Genomic DNA, 19896 nt, shown 5'->3' with positions numbered 1-19896 from the left:
AAGATTGTGCCTAGTAACGATTTCTTTTTCAATTATTTTGAGAATCACTTTATTTATAAAAAAACTGAATTTGTATAATACAGCTCATTTTCTTTGTACATGGCAGGAATATTTACAGTATACAAAAGACCAAATATGTATTTATACACTGAATAACAAACAAACAAATATGTAACACTACAACGTGTATCTCAAAGGCATGTGGTTTGGTATGTGTTGATATCTACCATCCATCTTTGAGGTACATTTAAACTTCAGGCACTGTTCTACAGAAGAACTTCAACATCAAACGAATTCAATTCAACACCTTGTCGAATTCAATGCCTGGGAGCAGATACAAAAAGTGTATTCAAATACTTGTATGTGCTAAATCTGACATGTCTGGTATATGTAAACCAAACCATTTCATTTGATTGTTAAAACACAAAATATTAAAGCTATACAAAAATATGTTTCTAATTAAGCAATATGTTAATATATTGAAAACAAAAGTGTTTTTTTAAAACTTTGCAATCTATAAATCGCAATCTAGTTAGCTGGCAGAAAGCAGCTGCAAACAGCCTCTTTTGCTCTCAGATTATCTCAACACAAATATGTTACAATAATCAACATTTTTAAACTGTCATGAGCACGGTCACAACAGTTAATAAGGAGCTGGGTCACAGCATCCTGATGGGTCAACACAAAGTATAGAAACTATTATGACGGGAGCACAAGACAAGATACTCAAAACTTCGATCGAGCTACAGTAAACCAGTTCACTATAATAAAATGACTCTACAATTAAGTAAAAATTGATAAAAGTAACATGAGCTCAACAGCCAAGCTGCCAAGAACAAGTTTCAATGGAAACCTAAAAACATCTATTTAACAACTATCTAAACCTTCAGATATGAAAGGCCATTCAAAGCCAGTTTCTTTAGATATTCGGGAAGATTCAGGTTTGACCTGTAAATCTGCTATTTTAATAGCAGGCGACCCCAAAGCTTTCCCACCACGTTTAAGGAGGCTGAATAAGTAAACTATACATGTCCATATAAAAACGTAATTCAGATTTTTCCCAAAAATAATTTAGTATTTTGCAAAACAAAGGGAAACGACACATTCTCATTCAAAACACAAAAACACACTTAAACCAAAATGCCCAATACCAGTATCTCCATATACAGCAGACAGCTTTGTGTCAATGCAAGTCTGAAAGAAATGGAAAGTTATACTATCCATTTACTCTTTCAAGGAACTCACACATGGGATAAAACCAGTATTTTAAGGATTGTTTAGTTATTTACTTTAAGCCATATTAGATTCGAAACCTCTTCAGAACATTGTCTGTTGGTCTGTAATTAGTTTGTCTAACAGTTACCATTAAACAAATAATGTCTTATGGTATTGCCATTGAGCCTTTGCATTCTGCGAACTGAACACTAGGGGTCACTGTAAGTCTAATACTGGGAAACCACAAGATCCACAGGAGACCATTTTGGACTGCAGCAGCCTAGTAAAAAAGGCTTTAGCACACAAACTGGATCATGAAAACAAAAATCACATTTTCGCAGGCCTGCAAATACCCTGTATACAGTCAGCTCATTGTCAAGAAGAAAAAGTGGCCATTACAGTACAAAAGATTACAGCAGAAGCCACAAAAACACATTTCCAGTATGGAGACTGACGGAAGCTACAGCAAACTCTGCATCACTTTCTGAGGGTTGACGTTTGAGAGGATAAGAATTCCTTTTGGAATTAAAATGTTAGGGGAAGTCTCTACATTAATAAATAAGGACTTTTCACATGAAACACGTTCAGTGGAAAATCTCCATCTGGGGCTATCAGGGAGAAATCACTTCCAACTCGCTCTTGTCTCCAACTAGATAAATAGGGCTCTTGTTCTGAAGGGCCGGCTCATAATTTCGTGAGGGGCTGTTCATGGCCCCTATGCTGTTCCGGATGCCGTAGCCGAAGTAGATGGCGAAACCTGGGAAAGGAAACAAGAGAAGTGGGAGTGTTAGAATGTAGGAAACAAACAGGATGCTATCTCAGCGAGAAGCGTAAGGAACAGATGTACTCACCGACACCCATCCACACGGCGAAGCGGGACCAGGTGGCCAAGTCCAGCTGCATCATCAGATAGATGTTGACAAAGATACTGAACAGAGGGAGCCAAGGCAACAGTGGCACCTGCACACAGAATGATTCAGTTAATGGCAGACGAGTCCGTTTTTTCCAGTTTTTTAATGTGAAAGCATTTGTGTCCCACGGCGTGCCAACTTCTGACAAGTACTTGCAAGTAAGAATCATCAAGTGTTATTTACAGAAGAGATGTTTATGTAACGGAATCATCAATCAACATTTGAGCAGTTATTTTTTGTTTTGTTAAAGGTCCAGTGTGTCATTTTTGGAGGATCTTTTGACGGAAATGCAATATAATATACATAACTATGTCTTCAGAGCTGTATAAAGACCTAACATAATGTTACATAACACTTAAATTATGTTTTTATTACCTTTGAATGAGCTATTTCTATCTAAATACACTGCAGGTCCCCTTACATGAAATTTACCATGTTGTTTCTAAAGTAGCCCTAAACGGACAAACTGCTCTACAGAGTACATTTCGTTAATACATTATCGCCTTCAGCAAACAAGCGAAAACGCCACATCTTAGTCCTGTGTCAGCTGCCATAGTGCATCAAAAGGGAGGGGTGGAGTGAGCCGTTGGTTGCAATTTGCAACCTCACTGCTAGATGCGACTAAATTTCATACACTGGACCTTTAAATTGAATTCAAGTGGATTAAAACCTGATCCATGCATGAATACAATGGCCCACAAAAATCTAAATCAAGATAAGCTAATTCACTTCAATTGTTTAAAAATAATGCATCGTAATGAAAAGTTATTTATGCAAAAAGAAAAGACAGTAAAATAAATGAAAATTATTTGTGCATATACCCCTAGGCTCAGCCTCAGACGTCACGCCCACGGACCGTTGGCTAAACGTCTGATGCATAAGGCACACTTTTCTGGAAATACTTCAGCACGTTTGAAGTCTTCATCTGTTTGGTTGAATTTCACAGGATTTCCGGGAGACGTGCATGTCGTGTTCTTTAAAGGCCCGGCTGGAAACAACACGAAGTCTTCTGATCTAAGAAGTAAGCTGTGGTGTTTACAACGGTTGCTATAATAATTCATCACGGTCGACTAAACATTTAATTCTTAATAGTATGCGAGGTTCACGGCATAAACTTATAATCATTTTGTTGCTGTTAACTTTTGACACGTAACCCGGTCTGTTACTGCGGATACATTTCCACGCCTCTAAACATGATGCCTCTTGGCCAAAGAAAGCTGGAATAAGTTCCAGACCTTCAGTATGAAGCTCTTGCTAAGCGAGACTTTATACCCCCCAACTGTCCTGACATTTTGGAGCTAACTGACTAGCGCTATTATTTGTGTGATATCAACACCTGATGGTTCTGGGTATTATTTTTTATATTTTTATATCAGCCTGCAGCAGATCACAAATATTTACAAAACAATATAAAGCCAGAATCAATAATACTCTGAACATCTGATACCTTGAAGGTGAGAGCTTCTTTGCTCTCCGGCTGTCTAAAGATCACGATGACGCACAGGGAGCACAGTACAGCCAGAATGACACACACCATCACCCACGCGATCTCGCCGTTCATGATGGCCTCCAGTTGCACAGCCAACACCACGCACAACAGTGTGATCAACACGGCTATGCAGGAAAGAAGAAAATTGAATTAGTTTATAATGATAAATGAATCCGTTTCGACTTCCGATGCAATCACATTTCACATATTTGGTAGATGACTTTTCAATGCGACCTGCATTGCCAAGCACTCACAATACAGATAAAGAACAATAAAACAGACATTAAAGGACATATATTTTATACAAAAGGAATTTTGTAAGAGCTCAAAACATGTAAGAGCTGAAGGCTCAATGGCTACTACTTTACAGTCTTTATTCAAACTACAGAATACAAAAAGCTTAGAGGTACTTACAGATAACTGCAGTTGTGGCATAAACAATTGACCCAGAGATTTCGGTCGGCGAGTCCTGGGTTGGAACCAGCAGGAGTTTCAAGTAGAACTTCTCTTTGCGGGGATTGTCATCCTGCTCGATGCCATCTTCATCCCCGCTGTCTCCACAAACAGCCACCTTCTCCCCATCAACCAGTTCTACCAGTTTCTCCATCTGACTGGAAGAGTTCAGAATGCCAGGCTGATATCTAAGAATAAAAATTGGTTGAGTGCAATTGCAATGCAGTGCAAACTACAGTAGACCAAAATACACGCGAAAACTCCTTATTCCATTTACAAAAAGTCAGCCAATCACAACTTAACTTATATACAAATAGAAAAATCTAAATCCGCCGATGGGTCAGTGTGAATCATTCTTTATAAAATTAAAAAAGCAAAAAAACTCAGAAAGAGAGTGAAAAACTAAACTACTAAATTGTTTCAAGGAATCTTGAGTCTAAGTGGACGTCTGAAGGGACGTACAAAAGAGTAGAATTTGGCTCCTCCTACCTGAGGATGAGAACACACACAGCCACCAGAGAGTAAGCCAGCAATGTCCCGATAGACATGAGGTCAACCAAAGCAGCCAAATCAAAGAGAAAGGCCATGAGAGCTAAAGAACAATAAAATAACCATGGTTAGTCATAACAAACATCTTTAAAGCTTTCAAGTAAAATCAATAGTGAAAAAAATCACTCACATGCTACTATTCCAGACACAACGGTCGCCATCAATGGAGTTTTGGTCCTCTTGTTCATCCTGGAGAGGGAACGGAAGAGCAGCCCATCCTCTGCCATAGCGTAGATCACACGAGGCATGGGGAACATGGAGCCCAACAAACTAAACAACAGGGAAGATGGAGATAAATTATATTAATGATGAAAGGAAACGAAGAGAAACCAGAATTTTGTGTAAGTCTTCTAAAATTCCCTACCTTGTTGAAAGCGCACAGAGCGAACCCACAGCAACTATATAGCGTGCCGGCGCCCAGCCCACGTAACTGAAGGCCTCGGGCAGGGGACTCTGGGTGTTAAGCTTGTAGTAGGGCATCATCAACGTAAGAGCTGCTGATACTCCAAAATAAGCAAAAAAGCAAATGAGCAGAGAGGCCACAATGCCCACTGGGATGGAACGCATTGGGTTTTTGGCTTCCTCACCTATAAGAACAAATAAGATGCAAATAAGCAACATATATTTACTCTTACAGCATTTTCACTGATAGATGAACATTAAAGTGTGACGTTTAGGAGACATACTCGTTGTAGCAATGCAATCAAAGCCCACAAAGGCGTAGAAACAGGTGGCAGCACCAGACAGGACGCCACTGAAGCCAAATGGAGCGAAACCTCCACTTCCAAACATGCTTTTCACCCTTCTGTGAGATGACAATAATAGAACAGTATGAGATACCATGGATGTTCATCTTTTGTTATGAATCTGATATTAAAGTGATAGTTCACTCAAAAATGAAAAATCTGTCATCCGCCTTTGGTCATTTCAAACCTGTATGACTTTCTTTCTTCTGCAGAACACAAAAGAAGATCTTTTGAAGAATGTTGGTAACCGAACAATAGTGGTTCCCATTGAATTGTGGTATTGGTTGTCCATACAATAGAAGTGAATGGGTACCGCCAATGTTCGATTACCACCAATTTGGAAAATATCTTCTTTTGTGTTTTCTGCAGGAGAAAGTCATAAAGGTTTTATGGAGTAAATGCTGACAGAATTGTCGTTTTTGGGTGAACTTTACCTTTAAGGGCCCATGAGGGAGGCCTTTTGTGCAATTCACATAAATGTATTTATGTCTAAAAGATCATGTCAGAAACATCTTGGGGCTGAAACAAGTTTTTATGACATGAAAACTTACTGTGGTTCTGTGATGTTAGTATCATTAATGAAGTCCTGATATGTGAGGTTCCAGTTTGCTGTATTTCCCTTGACAAAGCCAGAGATAATGACAAAACCCAGAACGACAAGATTGATCCCGGTGAAGATCTTGTTCACCAGAGCAGACTCACTCACACCAAAAGCAAGCAGACCTGATGAGAAAATAACATATTTTAAAATCAAATCTGTAAAATCTATTTTTTATTTACAAGGGGCGTAATCTCCACTGTGGCGTGTCCCCTTCACTTTTCAAAATCCTGTTCGTGTCCCCCCCACTTTCAAATTGGTTTGTTAGGATTTTTAACCGCACGCTGTCATCGCCATGGAGAAGTAAGATTGAGCTGTCTGCCTGTGTTGATGCGGGCGTCGCATGCACACTCTGAAAACAACCTTTCAGTGTGCTATCACGTGGACGGCAGCATGTGATTTTCTCCACAGGAATTCACTATGACAAACTCAATGTACTTATGTTTAAAGACCTGGGCCTGATTGCATAGAGCACCTCAAGTGTTTTTCCCTAAGTATGGCACTTAAGGGGTGATTTCCCTTGTCCAAAGACAATAGGAGAAAAACTTAAGGTAAATTTAAGGGCCCACTCAAGGAAAAATTACACTTAAGGTGCTTTATGCAACCAGGCCCTGAACAATGACCAGGTAAGATACGATTTCTCTCAAACCTTACTTGTAATAAACACTAGCTTCTGTTGAAAGAACGAGCCTTTATTAAACGCATAAGGTAAAAAATCTTGCGCAAAGTGTTTCTTTCCCAAAATACATTATAAGGAAACAGCATAACGTACCAAAACAACAACAACCACGGAAAACCAAATTAAATACATTTTGTTTATCACTGAAATCAAACATGAGAACAGAAAAGTTTTCAAGTTTACAAACCATTTTTCCTCAGTTTCTCAGTCAATGCTCAAATTTTCCCCCTTCATAAACCTGTGGTTTCATGGTTTAATCAATTTAAACAATTAAAAAACGATCCAAAACAGGAACTTTAAGTTTGTAGGGAATTCCCTATGGAGAAAATCACTTCCTACCCTCCATCTGCAATTCGCTCTCTTCATGTAGAAAATCCATTATTTCATGGATTTTGTATCACCATAGTGCCTAAACGTATGTGATGCAGGACATGGGATGCAAATCAATGCCCCCCTACTTCTCAAACCAAAGTTACACCCTTGTATGCACCTACTGTATATGACAATTTAATCATACGATTTAATCATACACTAGACCAGATTATATCTCACGGAGCCGATCTAACCAATATAGATATTATGCCTCAAAGCGACGATGTCACCGATCACTATCTTATAACGGGTACTTTGCGCACGTCAGGAATCAGCCCTTTAACTCGTTATCGACAGGGTAGAACAATCACCTCCGCTACTAAAGATAGCTTCGCAAAGAGCCTGCCAGATCTGACTCCTTTAATAACCATACCAATAAATAAAGAATCGCTCGATGTCATGACCAGGAAATTGGGTACTATTTTCTCTAATACATTAGAAGCTGTTGCACCTACGAAGTCAAAAAAGATTAATGAGAAAAATATTGCACCATGGTACAATAGCACCACTCACGCCCTTAAAAGAGAAACTCGCAAACTAGAGCGCAAATGGATAAAATCGCAATTAGAAGTCTTTAAAATGGCGTGGAAAGAGAGTGCAAATTGTTATAAAAAGGCACTAAAAGCAGCAAAGGCTGAGCACCTTCGTAACCTCATAGAAACCAACAAAAACAATCCAAGGTTTCTATTTAGCACAGTCGCTAAATTAACAAATAAACAGACACCACCTGACCTGGCTATTCCGCCGCACCTCGGTAATGAATTCATGAAATTTTTTACAGAGAAAATCGAAAACATTCATGACAAAATTGTAAAATCTCAACCTCCAAATCTGTCCTATGATTTAACACCAACCATCGCTCCAAAACAAAGGCTCCAGCGTTTTTCACCTATAAAACAGGAAGATTTAATTCAACTTATCGCAACTAAACCTACAACTTGCTTACTAGACCCCATACCAACTAAATTATTAAAAGAGTTACTACCTGTTGCAATTGAGCCCATTTATAACATTATCAACTCGTCAATTAATCTAGGCCATGTCCCAGGACCCTTTAAAATGGCCGTCATTAAGCCTCTAATCAAGAAACCAAACTTAGATCCAAATGAACTTGGAAACTATAGACCGATTTCAAATCTCCCATACCTGTCTAAAATACTAGAAAAAGTAGTGTGCACTCCGCTGTGCTCTTTCTTACAAAATAACGACATGCACGAAAAATTTAAGTCAGGCTTTAGATCTCATCATAGCACTGAAACTGCGCTCGTTAAAATTACAAACGACCTGCTTATAGCATCAGATAAAGGTAACATCTCACTCCTGGTCCTGCTTGACCTTAGTGCTGCGTTCGATACCGTAGACCATAACATACTTCTAGATCGCTTACACAATTATACCTGTATTGAGGGACAGGCACTACAATGGTTTAGATCTTACTTGTCAGACAGACATCAATTTGTCCATTTAAATGGGGAATCATCCAATCAAACGCAAGTAAATTATGGATTACCTCAGGGATCGGTTCTGGGACCAGTGCTGTTCTCGATATACATGCTTCATCTCGGAAACATTATTAAAAAACATGGAATTAGCTTCCATTGCTCTGCAGATGATACTCAGCTATATATCTCATCAAGACCAGATGATTCCTCCCAGCTATCCAAATTGGCAGAGTGCATTGAAGATATACAACATTGGATGACCTGTAATTTCCTTCTTTTAAATTCTAATAAAACAGAAATATAATACTTATCAGACCAAAGACACGCAAACCAAATATTTCTGAGTATAAACTGCAAGTTGAAGGATGTACTGTTACTCCAACAAATACAGTAAAAGATCTAGGCGTTATATTAGACAGCAACCTTTCATTTCGAAATCACATCTCAAATGTCACAAAAACAGCCTTTTTCCACCTAAGAAATGTTGCCAAGTTACGAAATGTTCTGTGTGTTGCTGACGTGGAGAAGCTTATTTATGCATTTATGACCTCAAGACTTGACTACTGTAATGCACTACTTAGTGTTTGTCCTCCATCATCAATAAACAAACTACAGTTAGTTCAGAACGCAGCTGCCAGAGTTCTAACCAGGTCCAGAAAATACGATCACATAACCTCAATTTTATCAACCCTTCACTGGCTACCCATTAAGTATCGTATTGACTTTAAAGTTCTTTTAATCACTTATAAAGCCTTAAAGGGTTTAGCCCCTACCTACCTAACAGAGCTTCTATCACACTACAACCCATCACGCTCTCTAAGATCTCAAAACGCAGGACTTTTGATAATACCTAGAATATCTAAATCCACCAAAGGGGGTCGAGCTTTCTCATACGTAGCACCTAAACTCTGGAATAGCCTTCCTGATATTATTCGAGGATCAGACACACTCGCCCAATTTAAATCTAGATTAAAAACGCATCTTTTCAGCCAAGCATTCACTTAATGCAAAATATGCTAAATAAACCACCAGGAGATGTTGAAATTAGATATTATTTACTAGAATAATTGGATTTATTATATAAAACACCATGTAGTGTGTTTTACCCTTTCTTGGGTTTTTCGTTTTTCCCATGTAAAGCTGCTTTGAAACAATGCAAATTGAGAAAAGCGCTATATAAATAAAATTGAATTGAACAATTTTGGCTGATCTAAAAATTTATATAAACCTTTCTGAGACTGAAACGAAAGACAAAAGGTGGCATTTATTTGAAAACATTCATTGCAATAAACAAGGTAACTATTAGTTCTTAAACTTAACTTTTAAACCTTTCTGGTATAATTTTTATTCAATAAACAAATTAATAGAGCAACCCAGTAATGTGTTCTTATAATATATCGGCCTGATTTGATTAATCGGGCAACAATACCAATAACAATAACTTTAAAATGACCATTTATCTGCTGATATTGATATGGACGATAATTTATAGGGCATTATTATTTATTATTATTATTTACACGTTTACAATTTGTAATTCTTTTTTTTAAATGACTAGAGAATAACAGCACACACTTTTTCTTTAGGGGCGGAATCCAGTGTAGCGAGAATTTTTTTAAGTGTACATTTATTTACAGCGGCAATCTGTAACATTTTTTGGGTAAAAATAAAAGGTATAGAGAAAACTATTTGCTACGGTATAAATCATAATTTGATAATTAACCATAATTTGAGCTTTTGGGTACATGTTTAGAACTGTATGTTCTAAACAGAGATTCCGATATAGAACTGTATGTTCTAAACAGAGATTCCGATATAGAACTGTATGTTCTAAACAGGAATTCCAATATAGAACAGTATGTTCTAAACAGGGATTCCAATATATAGGCAAAAGTTACAGATTGCAGCTTTAATTTGACTGTTTCCATTACTAAATTACTTACCAGTTAGTAACAGTATGAGGACGAGAGCAAATAGGTCTGGATATTCTGCAAGAACATTCCCAGGAACCTTCATGGCCATGGATGCCTTGAAAAAGCTGGAGATCTTCTGCTCAACCAAATTATCAAACGTAGAGCTCCATGCTCGGGCCACGCTAGCTGTACCTGAAAACAAAATTATTTTACTCATTATTGAACTTATTAAACTCATCTTATTACTTCCTAGTAATAGTACTAAACACTTACCTATTACATAAGACAGAATGAGGTTCCAACCAGTGATGAAAGCCCAGATTTCTCCCACCGTTACGTAACTGTACAAGTACGCCGACCCCGTCTTAGGTACTCGTGCACCGAACTCTGCATAACACAGTCCAGCCAGCATTGAAGAAAGCGCAGCCACAAGGAAGCACAAGACGATGGCGGGACCTGCCTTCTCTCTTGCAACCTCCCCAGCCAGCACATAGACTCCAGCTCCAAGTGTGGATCCCACACCCAATGCCACGAGATCAAGTGTGGACAGACAGCGAGCAAAGCGTGTTTCCTCCCCAGAGCAATCCAGCACACGACGGCGCAGGAGAGCGTGTCCAAATGAGGCCAATTTGTCCACCATGATTTAAACGTAGAATGTCAGAAGGTAACAAAAGTTCTGATGTTCTCAGTTGAGGTAGTTCTTAGGAGTGCTCTGTTTCTTAAATACCTAAACCACAGAGGAGGAAGGACGAATTAGACAAATTTGGGTGTGTGAGTCAGTTGCACAAGGTAGTACTCAAAAGCAAGGTTTGTTAGAACTGGTCTAGTCAGGACACAGAGTAGCTTCTTCCCAACTTCAGTAATCATTTCATTTTGTGATTCTCTAATTCCAACCTCAGAGAAAATTAAATTGGTACCTAGAGCATAATGTCCCAAATCTCGGGGTTCCTGCCCTCCAATTTAACCATTATGATGGGGTTCATAAACGGAATAAACTGTTCATAAGTGGTTACACACTGATCCAGCCAAATTCAGGAAACAAACATGCCTTTACAGGCAGCATATAGAGACTAGTAGGCAATTCTGAGTCCAATGTTTGTGGAACGGTCCAGTCTACTATGATTAGATGCTGCATTTCGTCATTGCAGCATTTCACAAGCACTGCCAGATAAACAAAACCAAAACATCAAATATCTGGTCTACTTCGTTTTTCAACTTCAAAACATTCCCACAGTATAACAAAACAAAGGTTCTTCTCCTTCTTGGTCGTAGACATCCCACAAACCTTAAAATGCAATTTGGTTATTGTTGGAAAAATTACCATCTAATGTCAGAGACATAGTCAATTATCTTCTAAAAATAAGCATCATCATTTTAACCAACACGCAGAACATTTAATATTTGCTGGAGCAGAATTTTGTTGCTGGTTAAATGATTAACATAAAAGATTACATACAGGTTTTGTCTTGTCATATTACAACTGAGTAATAAACCGAGTACACAGTGATTTGCAGATGTTGACATGTAGTTCTTGAACTAGGTCATTGTTATTATTGGTGACCTTCATGTGATGTTTAGGCATGAATAGGGACACAACTGAACCTCGAGCTATCAGAACCAAACAAACTCTGACGCAAAAGCAGTTCAGTTAGAAGTTAGAAACAGTTTGAAATACAAATGGGACAATCTACAACTGTTCTACAGAGCATTAGAAACGATTCACTTAGCTCATGATGCGATTCATGATACTGATTTCACAGTTCGATTAATTCAGGATATTTTACAAAAATGAGTTGACAGGGTTTGACATTAGGCATTGTCATGTGCTTGTCCTTTGGAAATTTGTTGTTCACACCGAGTCCAAATATTACTTGTCCGAAGATAAAAAAATGATATTTTATTCGAAGTGTCACTATAATTGTTTCGAATCCTGATTGATAAAGTTTCTTATTAGCGTTTTGTCTGCTGCGGCCAGCTGGCCACCTAAATTTGGTAATACTCTCCACGATTGTTATAGAACAATAGTGTCAGGGCTGAACGTTACCTTTTTTTGCACATAGCACTGGTACTAATGAGGCCAAATAGTTGTAGCACAAGTATAAAACATGTTTTCATCATTAAAAATATATGCAAGTGCAGTTCATCACATGATTAGGCAGGTAACTGACAAATGGCATTAATGTTACGAAGAAGTGGATGAATTAAATTGTCGATTGTGATTAATTACATGTTAATTACGTGCAAGTTTTGATCCATTAATCATTAAAAAATGTATTTGAGGAGTTAATCAGATCATAATGTTCTGAACGTGCCGGACAAGGAAACACAAAACGTTCACAATCACTGTAAACAAAACAGCAGATAGATTCAATGAAATAATTTGAGTCATTTTCGTTCTTTTCCTGTTTCGCAACACATACGGAAACCAAAAAAACTGTCACACTACCCCCAAAAAATATCAAATCGCCGTCATCTGCTTAAAATGGCTTCATAAAAGTTGTTGAAGTTCCATGTCCACGGATCAAAGTGAGGCTTTACAAAGAGGACAGAGGAGGGGTGACACAAACATCCCTGCAATTCAATGTACAATAGAGGGGCTGAAATAGACTCTTTTTATCTGTAAGGTGGTTTATTTCACTTGGCACGGCGACTAGTAAGATTCTTAAATGGGGTTTAGTCCGGGCAGGATCTCAAAACTTTTAGTCACGGTCGTGGCCTAACAAAACACACACAAAGGATCCTTTCTTTTACAACTTTGCTGTTTATATTGCATTCACAATGTATATGTGTTTTCAATAGAATAGACAATGTCAAGAAAACAAAATCCAGCTTTTGACAAAGGAGGAATTACAGTATATCTCTCTTTGTACTAAGTTGGAATCTGAAGTAATTGTGGTGGTTAAATGTTATACAGTGCATGTGTATCAGTTGCCTTGAGAATGCCCCCCCCCCCCTGACCCTTATCGCCCAGCATGCCTCTGGTCTCAGGGGTTAAAGTTTTAATTGTACAGCATACACATCTTTGATAGTCCAAAGTGAGGTCAGCTGGACTAATCTCTTTCTTGTGGTCTCCACGAGTATGCCTGGGAAACATGTAGGCGAAATTAAATCTGTAAGGGTTTTGATCTGGCCATGAGAAATTCATGAATGTCGTGACGTCTCTTACACCTTATCTTGAGAACACCAGCACACGGGCTAGATGGAGAATGCAGGCATTTCACTTTAATTTACCATCAATATTATTGTGTGCTTAAGTAAGTTCTCAAAAAGCAGAACTAACACATCCGATCACAAACTTGATCACAGTGGGAGTGATGTAACTTTACATTGTTCACTTTCAGTGTAGACTGGAGTGTTACCGTACACGCAAGCTACATTTCACAGCACGATTTGTTCTTTACCATCAAACAGTATTGATAGTGAATGCGCTCAAAGTTTAGCTAAATGCAAAAGTAGGTAAGACTTGTAAGTAAGTTAGACTTGACGCAGTCACTTGGTTACCTTTTAGGAGTGGTTCCACATGGTTATGTAAAACACAACATACACACATGATCATTAAAGTGAGAAGTAGTTTATGGAAATTTTGATGTAATGCAAGTATTCTGATATTCTGAATTCTTACATAAATTAGTGAGCGTTGAACACAGATTTTAAAAACTATGCACCTACAATTGTAGTGCTACCCAACCCCTTTCCTAAAGGCACACCAAGAGTACACACTGTGCATGTCTTAATAAACACACCTAAATAAACGTATCTCATTATAGAAAATCAAGAACTGAAATGGGTGTGTAAGATAAGAAATATGTGTGTTAGTGTCTCCAGGAACAGGGTTGGGTTTAGAACCGTCGTGCTGCCACACTTATTTCAACTTGGTTATGCCTTGCTACCTTCTTGAGTTTGAAGTAGAAATGGGAGCTTTTAGAGACGAGATCATGAGGCTTAGAGAAGAAATTAACAACTACGATAAAGTCAGGAGAGCGTAAAAGCCTAAACAAGACAGGGCTCATCAAGTCTATCAAGGATTCAATAACCTGTGTATGAGGCGGTTGCGTTGCGAAGTGACTCACTGCGCTTTTCTCAAAATAAATACCTTGATGGATTCCAAGAGGATTACATAAAGACCTACCAGCCGGTCAACCTTCTTAACAGGAGAAAGAGAGGACTACTTACAGTCTTGTTTTGAGTCCTGTTTATTGTACTATTGCAATGCAACCGAAATCACTTTTACAACAAACACCACTTTACGTATTCAATAAGTGTAATTCTTTTTGATAAACAACTCTTAGGGACCTGCAGGACAGTTTCTGGTTCAGGATTATAAATTAACCTGTTATTCAAATTCCAATTGGTTTATGTATAACGTAGGTAGGGATGCACAATAAATGATCGTCCTGATAAATGGTCATTGGACCAATATGTAAATTTTTAACGATAACGATGATTCTTTAACATTGGAACTGGATAACCGATATATTGGCCAATATTCCGTATCTTGATAAGAATATAACATTTCCTTAGACTTAAACAAAAGGCAAAAAGTGGAAAACGTCTTAGTTATCTTTTTTCCCCTGAAAATCACGTACCAAGCCTACTTTACACTAGTTAAAGACTATTTAACCTTCAAACATTTCTGGTATATTTTTATTCAACAAACAAATTATAGATGTTCTTCCCGAGCAACTCAGAAAAATTTTCTTAATAGCCACAAGTCTAACAGGTCTCAATACAGAAAGCATTCATTCAGACAGCAGACGGATTCAAACAATATGCTTTTTCCCCATAATTTACAGATTCATAAATACTGTATCTACAACAAACATTATTCCTTCAAATAGTGAATGATCATGACAGAAAGACAGTACTGTACGCTATTTTAACTGTGAGCAGAGTGCAGCTGAAGACGTTTAACCAGAGGAATGATTTATCGGCTATAATATATCGGCCTACATTTTTATTACCGATAATTTATCGTGTATCCCTGCTACAGATTAATTAAAGTCATATGCTGTGGTTTTAATAAGGTTGAAAAAGCTAAATGCGACAGTGTCCGTTGTTGACAGGAAGTGTGCGTGACCAGCGACGCAAGAAAGTTGAGAGTGGCTCAGTTTTATGCAAATGATGAGTAAAGCAGCGAAGCTCACTTCATCCGTCTCCTGTCATTTACAGCAAGTTATTTGTTCATAACTGTTACTAGACCAACCAAATGTAGCAACACCTTCAAACGACGGAGTCACTGGCGGTGTGTACGCACAGTCAGTAAATAAGGGTCAGTATTTCCCCTATATCTTTCAATTTATATTTAATAAACCCTGTAATTGAATTACCTCAAGGGCAGCTATCAATGAAAACAAAAGTACTACATGATATTTGTGTATATGGACATTTAATAGTCTACGTGCAGTTTGTATAAACATAAAATGGCATGTATATCTTCCAAAAATGAAGATCAGATCTACCGGTGAGAAAAAGATATCGTGAAATTGTTTAGGAATCCACAGGTTCCATTCTACACCAGTACTACATTACAGCCCAAGCCAGCATGCGAGTCTCATGAGAACTAAACTGTTCATTCAACTGTTTATTCAGCGCGCCATCAAGGCAGCACATACTGCTGTGAATGAACCGGGCAACCTCTCAACTAGACGGCACGAGGCCATTACACTGGCCCCCAGGAAAGAGCTCCAAAACCCGTGTAAATCACCAGAGATGCTGAACCAGACAACTATAATTTATGAAGCAGAGTGGTTCTATTACAGATAACATTTACTATTAAAACCATTACACAACTCCCTGCGAAGTCTGTGTTTTCACGTGGAACACGATTATATAATACATATATGTAAGGATTAAGCCATGAAGGATGCAGTCAGGTACAAACGTGACGTTTTCGGCTACTGTGTGTAATATCTGGCAAGTGGTGAGCTCACTGGGCTGACGCAATGGTTACAACAGCGACAATTTCCGGAGCGAAGTCGATGTTCATTCAAAACGCGGGAATGGGGCAAATGAATGAATGAACGACTTCAACCTCGACTTTTTGCGGATACTATATAATAACTGTTGGACAGACAGTCCATGCATTTAACAGACGTTTAGGTTTGCTTGTTTTAGTGTAGCGTTCATTCTCTTCAGCCCGCTATAACACACACAACGTTGGCATCCCTAGAATTCTGCAAAATAACAACAAAGAGACCGACGAATGCATATGACCTGGTTTATCACCGACAACATATGCAGTAGGCCTACATAGTATATGCACTTAAATGTCGACTTTAAAAACGACACTATTTGAATGTTGGTAAGTAGTAGGCTACATAATATTTACTATTGGTTGTAGTATTGGTAAGTACATAACATCACACTATTTACCAATAGTGGTTCGAGTCATACAATTTATTTATTTACAAAAACAACTTCTTTACCCAGATTAAATGTGTGCACATTCATTAAATAGATTATATCGATAATTGATACGCGCGTGGTTCCTCTTCCTGTGGAGAACATCGGTGCACTTAACTGGGAGTCATTCATTTAACTACATTTACAATTCATTAACGTTACTGTTCCGTCTATTAAGTAAATAAAACGCACGCCAATATTAAAACAACACGTTTCATGACGTGAATTTCAGGTACGTAAGTAAATTTGAGGCGATGCGAACACGCACGAGTTCGATTGCATCAGATATTTTACCGTATTGTACGGTAAGAGACCCACATCACGGAGCAACAAAAGGAAACACGTGATAATCACAATTACAATGTGTATTTGACTGAAAAACGATGAGAAGTTACCTTTTTGGTTTACGATGTGTAGCTGGGGAAGCGTCGATAACCTCAGACTGTTGTAGTGCGATAGCTGCCGAATGTGGCAATGCCTACGCCTGTTTTAGGGCGCCTATGCTTTGAAGCTACCGAGTGTCGGGGCGATGAATAAACAACCGCCCACTAGCTGGCTTGTAACCAATCATCTGTAAGACCTTCTCATCCCTACTGTACCTAACTTGCGTAAATGTCCGACTCGTGCGTAATTCTTCGGGGAATGTCATCGATTATCAATAGATACTAGTAATAGACGAATATATAGATTACTAATCTACACATTAATGGCGACTATTAGAACCATTACAACTAAACAAAGCCTACACATTTGAGAGATATTGTTTATGTCTGGGTCCACATTTAACTAAAACAATATTAAAGTTAGTAAGTGACTTATCCAACTCCCACGTGTGTTCGTTGAATGTGATGTGGTGTTTACAAATAACCGCACAACGGCAATGTATAATTCACAGTTACAGTGAAATCATTCTTTTTTATAAAATGATTAAAAAACAACATAGAAATGCTGAAATAAATATAATGAAGAGATGAAATGAAACATAATGAAAAATGCATTATGAAAAAGTCATAAAGGTTTCGGATGACGTGGGGGTGAGTAAATGATGGAAGAATTTTCACTTTTGGGTGAACTATCCTTTTAAGTCCAAATGTTGGTTTTACCAAATCAACCAAGATTTATAAGAATATACCCGGCATATTCTCAATATAATAAATATAACTCTTATATAATAAACTTCATCAGGCACATTTGTTCTTGGAAAAAGAAATATTCAATTTGCTTTCTTACATAATCTTTATTTGAAGGAAACAGAGGGCAAGGTGTCTCGTAGGCCTATTTGTTTAGGTAAATTAGTTTTGGGCAGCAAACCAATAGGAGAGAAAGGGGGCTTACAGATGGGTTTCAAAATTTTTGCACTGTTGAAATCCACAGGGCTCAGCAGGTTTTGTATGTATCTGCATTCAATTTTGCTGTTAAATAAATACATTTTAATGTGGGATATCTGTATCAAGTAGCCCATTCTGATATATCGTACTTTAAGTATTTTAAAATAAATAAACTCCTGCTGACCCCGGTAAAGTTCAGTCTTGTTTTATTTCTTGGAAACAAATCTGATATTCTTTCAAGAAATCCAAAAATTAGGACCAAGGAATTGGATATTTTTCCATTTTTAAGAGAGGCAATAAAGAAATAGAATGTGTTCATTCATAAGCGTTACTTATTTCGGAATCTTTCATTAAATAGAAAATAATTTCTGAAGCCTTGTCAGGTTTAAATGTCTAAACTGACTTAGCTTTGTTGGTTCTTGTCCAGACACAAAGTCTGGTGTACATCCTCAGTTCTTGTTTCATGTTCTTCCATTCCATCAAGCTGACTAAACATCATGTCTCTCATCATAAAACAATAGTTACCGGTGAAAATGAGGTCACAAACCAGGTCGGTCCTGCATTGATCTCCTCCCCTGCCGTTCTATAGATAACAAAGCATTTGTAATCTCCATTTTGTCCATATGACTGATCCTGTAAGCATATTTTTATAGCGAGGGGTATGAGCATCAAAGAAAGCCTTGTGGTCTGTGCAATTGTTGGATGTGCTGTGTCAGTTTGTGTGTAATATCCCATTGAGGTTCATCTTCATGGACTAATGTCCCAAACACGCGTTATGCGCAAACTCGCTTTCAAACTTCTGCATCCTTAACATATAGTCATATGGGTAATTTATTATACTCAATGCAAAGTGTTAATGCACTTAATGAATATTATTCTACTATTCTTCTCTGCAATGTTGATGAGAACGGCTGGAGAAAACCCCTGTTCTTACAACACCTGATCAAATATGGGGTTTGTGAAATAATTAAAACAGAAGCAAAAATTTAGTTATTGAAATCTTTGGCATTGTTATTTACAACAATCTGTGAGCTCATTTGTCTACTTGACTCTTCTGAGCTATTACAATATCCAAGAGTAGCAGGATCTTAATTAAGAACATACTAATCCTCTTTACACGCCTCTTTGTGCAGTTGTAAGACCTAAAGGTGTACGTTTATCCACGTTCAAGCAGCTCTTACACAGGTTACATGACAGGCTAAATCCAAGTAGAGTTTAAACGAGCTGTTGCCAACCTTTTTCTTCCCTCACTGTTAATCCATGTTGATTTACACAAGGACAAAGCCGTCCGGTGTATTTTGGCGACTATAAAATGATGTATAACTACTCAGAGCTGCCATCTTCTGGTTAAGATAAAGAATATATTTTTATATAGGTAAATAGAAAATCAGTTATGATTTGGACTGCGCTCACATGATATAATAAATTAGGCTAACACAATGTATTGCCCAGCAATATGTTTTTTCAACTTTTATGTTTAAAACCAGGACCTTCAGCATGCACTGGGACAGTTTACAGCTGAGTGTGAAGCGGCTGGAATGAAAATCAGTACCTCCAAATCCGAGGCCATGGTCCTCACTCGGAAAAGGGTGGCTTGCCCACTTCGTGTTGGTGGAGAGTTCGAAATGAGCTTCCTCCGCAGGGTGGCTGGGCGATCCCTTAGAGATAGGGTGAGAAGCTCGGTCACCCGGGAGGAGCTCGGAGTAGAGCCGCTGCTCCTCCACATCGAGAGGGGCAGCTGAGGTGGCTTGGGCATCTGTTCCGGATGCCTACCGGACGCCTTCACTGGAAGGTATTCC

At 38.2% G+C, this 19896-nt stretch overlaps 1 protein-coding gene across 1 annotated transcript; it reads right to left on the bottom strand.

Annotated features, from left to right (window-relative positions):
* Nucleotides 1–29: 29 nt before the first annotated feature.
* slc7a3a (solute carrier family 7 member 3a) lies at nucleotides 30–17312 on the bottom strand. Its single transcript, XM_079487159.1, has 12 exons — nucleotides 17165–17312; nucleotides 10641–11094; nucleotides 10398–10559; nucleotides 5915–6086; nucleotides 5304–5422; nucleotides 4982–5204; nucleotides 4748–4887; nucleotides 4558–4660; nucleotides 4030–4256; nucleotides 3574–3740; nucleotides 2067–2175; nucleotides 30–1972 (listed from the first exon to the last, which is right to left on the bottom strand). The coding sequence occupies exons 2-12, from the start codon at nucleotides 11005–11007 to the stop codon at nucleotides 1827–1829; spliced, it is 1935 nt and encodes a 644-aa protein (XP_079343285.1). The 5' UTR covers nucleotides 11008–11094; nucleotides 17165–17312; the 3' UTR covers nucleotides 30–1826.
* Nucleotides 17313–19896: the final 2584 nt, after the last annotated feature.

The sequence above is a fragment of the Barbatula barbatula genome, assembly GCF_947034865.1.
Source record: "Barbatula barbatula genome assembly, chromosome: 22".
NCBI lineage: Eukaryota > Metazoa > Chordata > Actinopteri > Cypriniformes > Nemacheilidae > Barbatula > Barbatula barbatula.
This window is presented reverse-complemented; position numbering and strand designations above follow the sequence as displayed.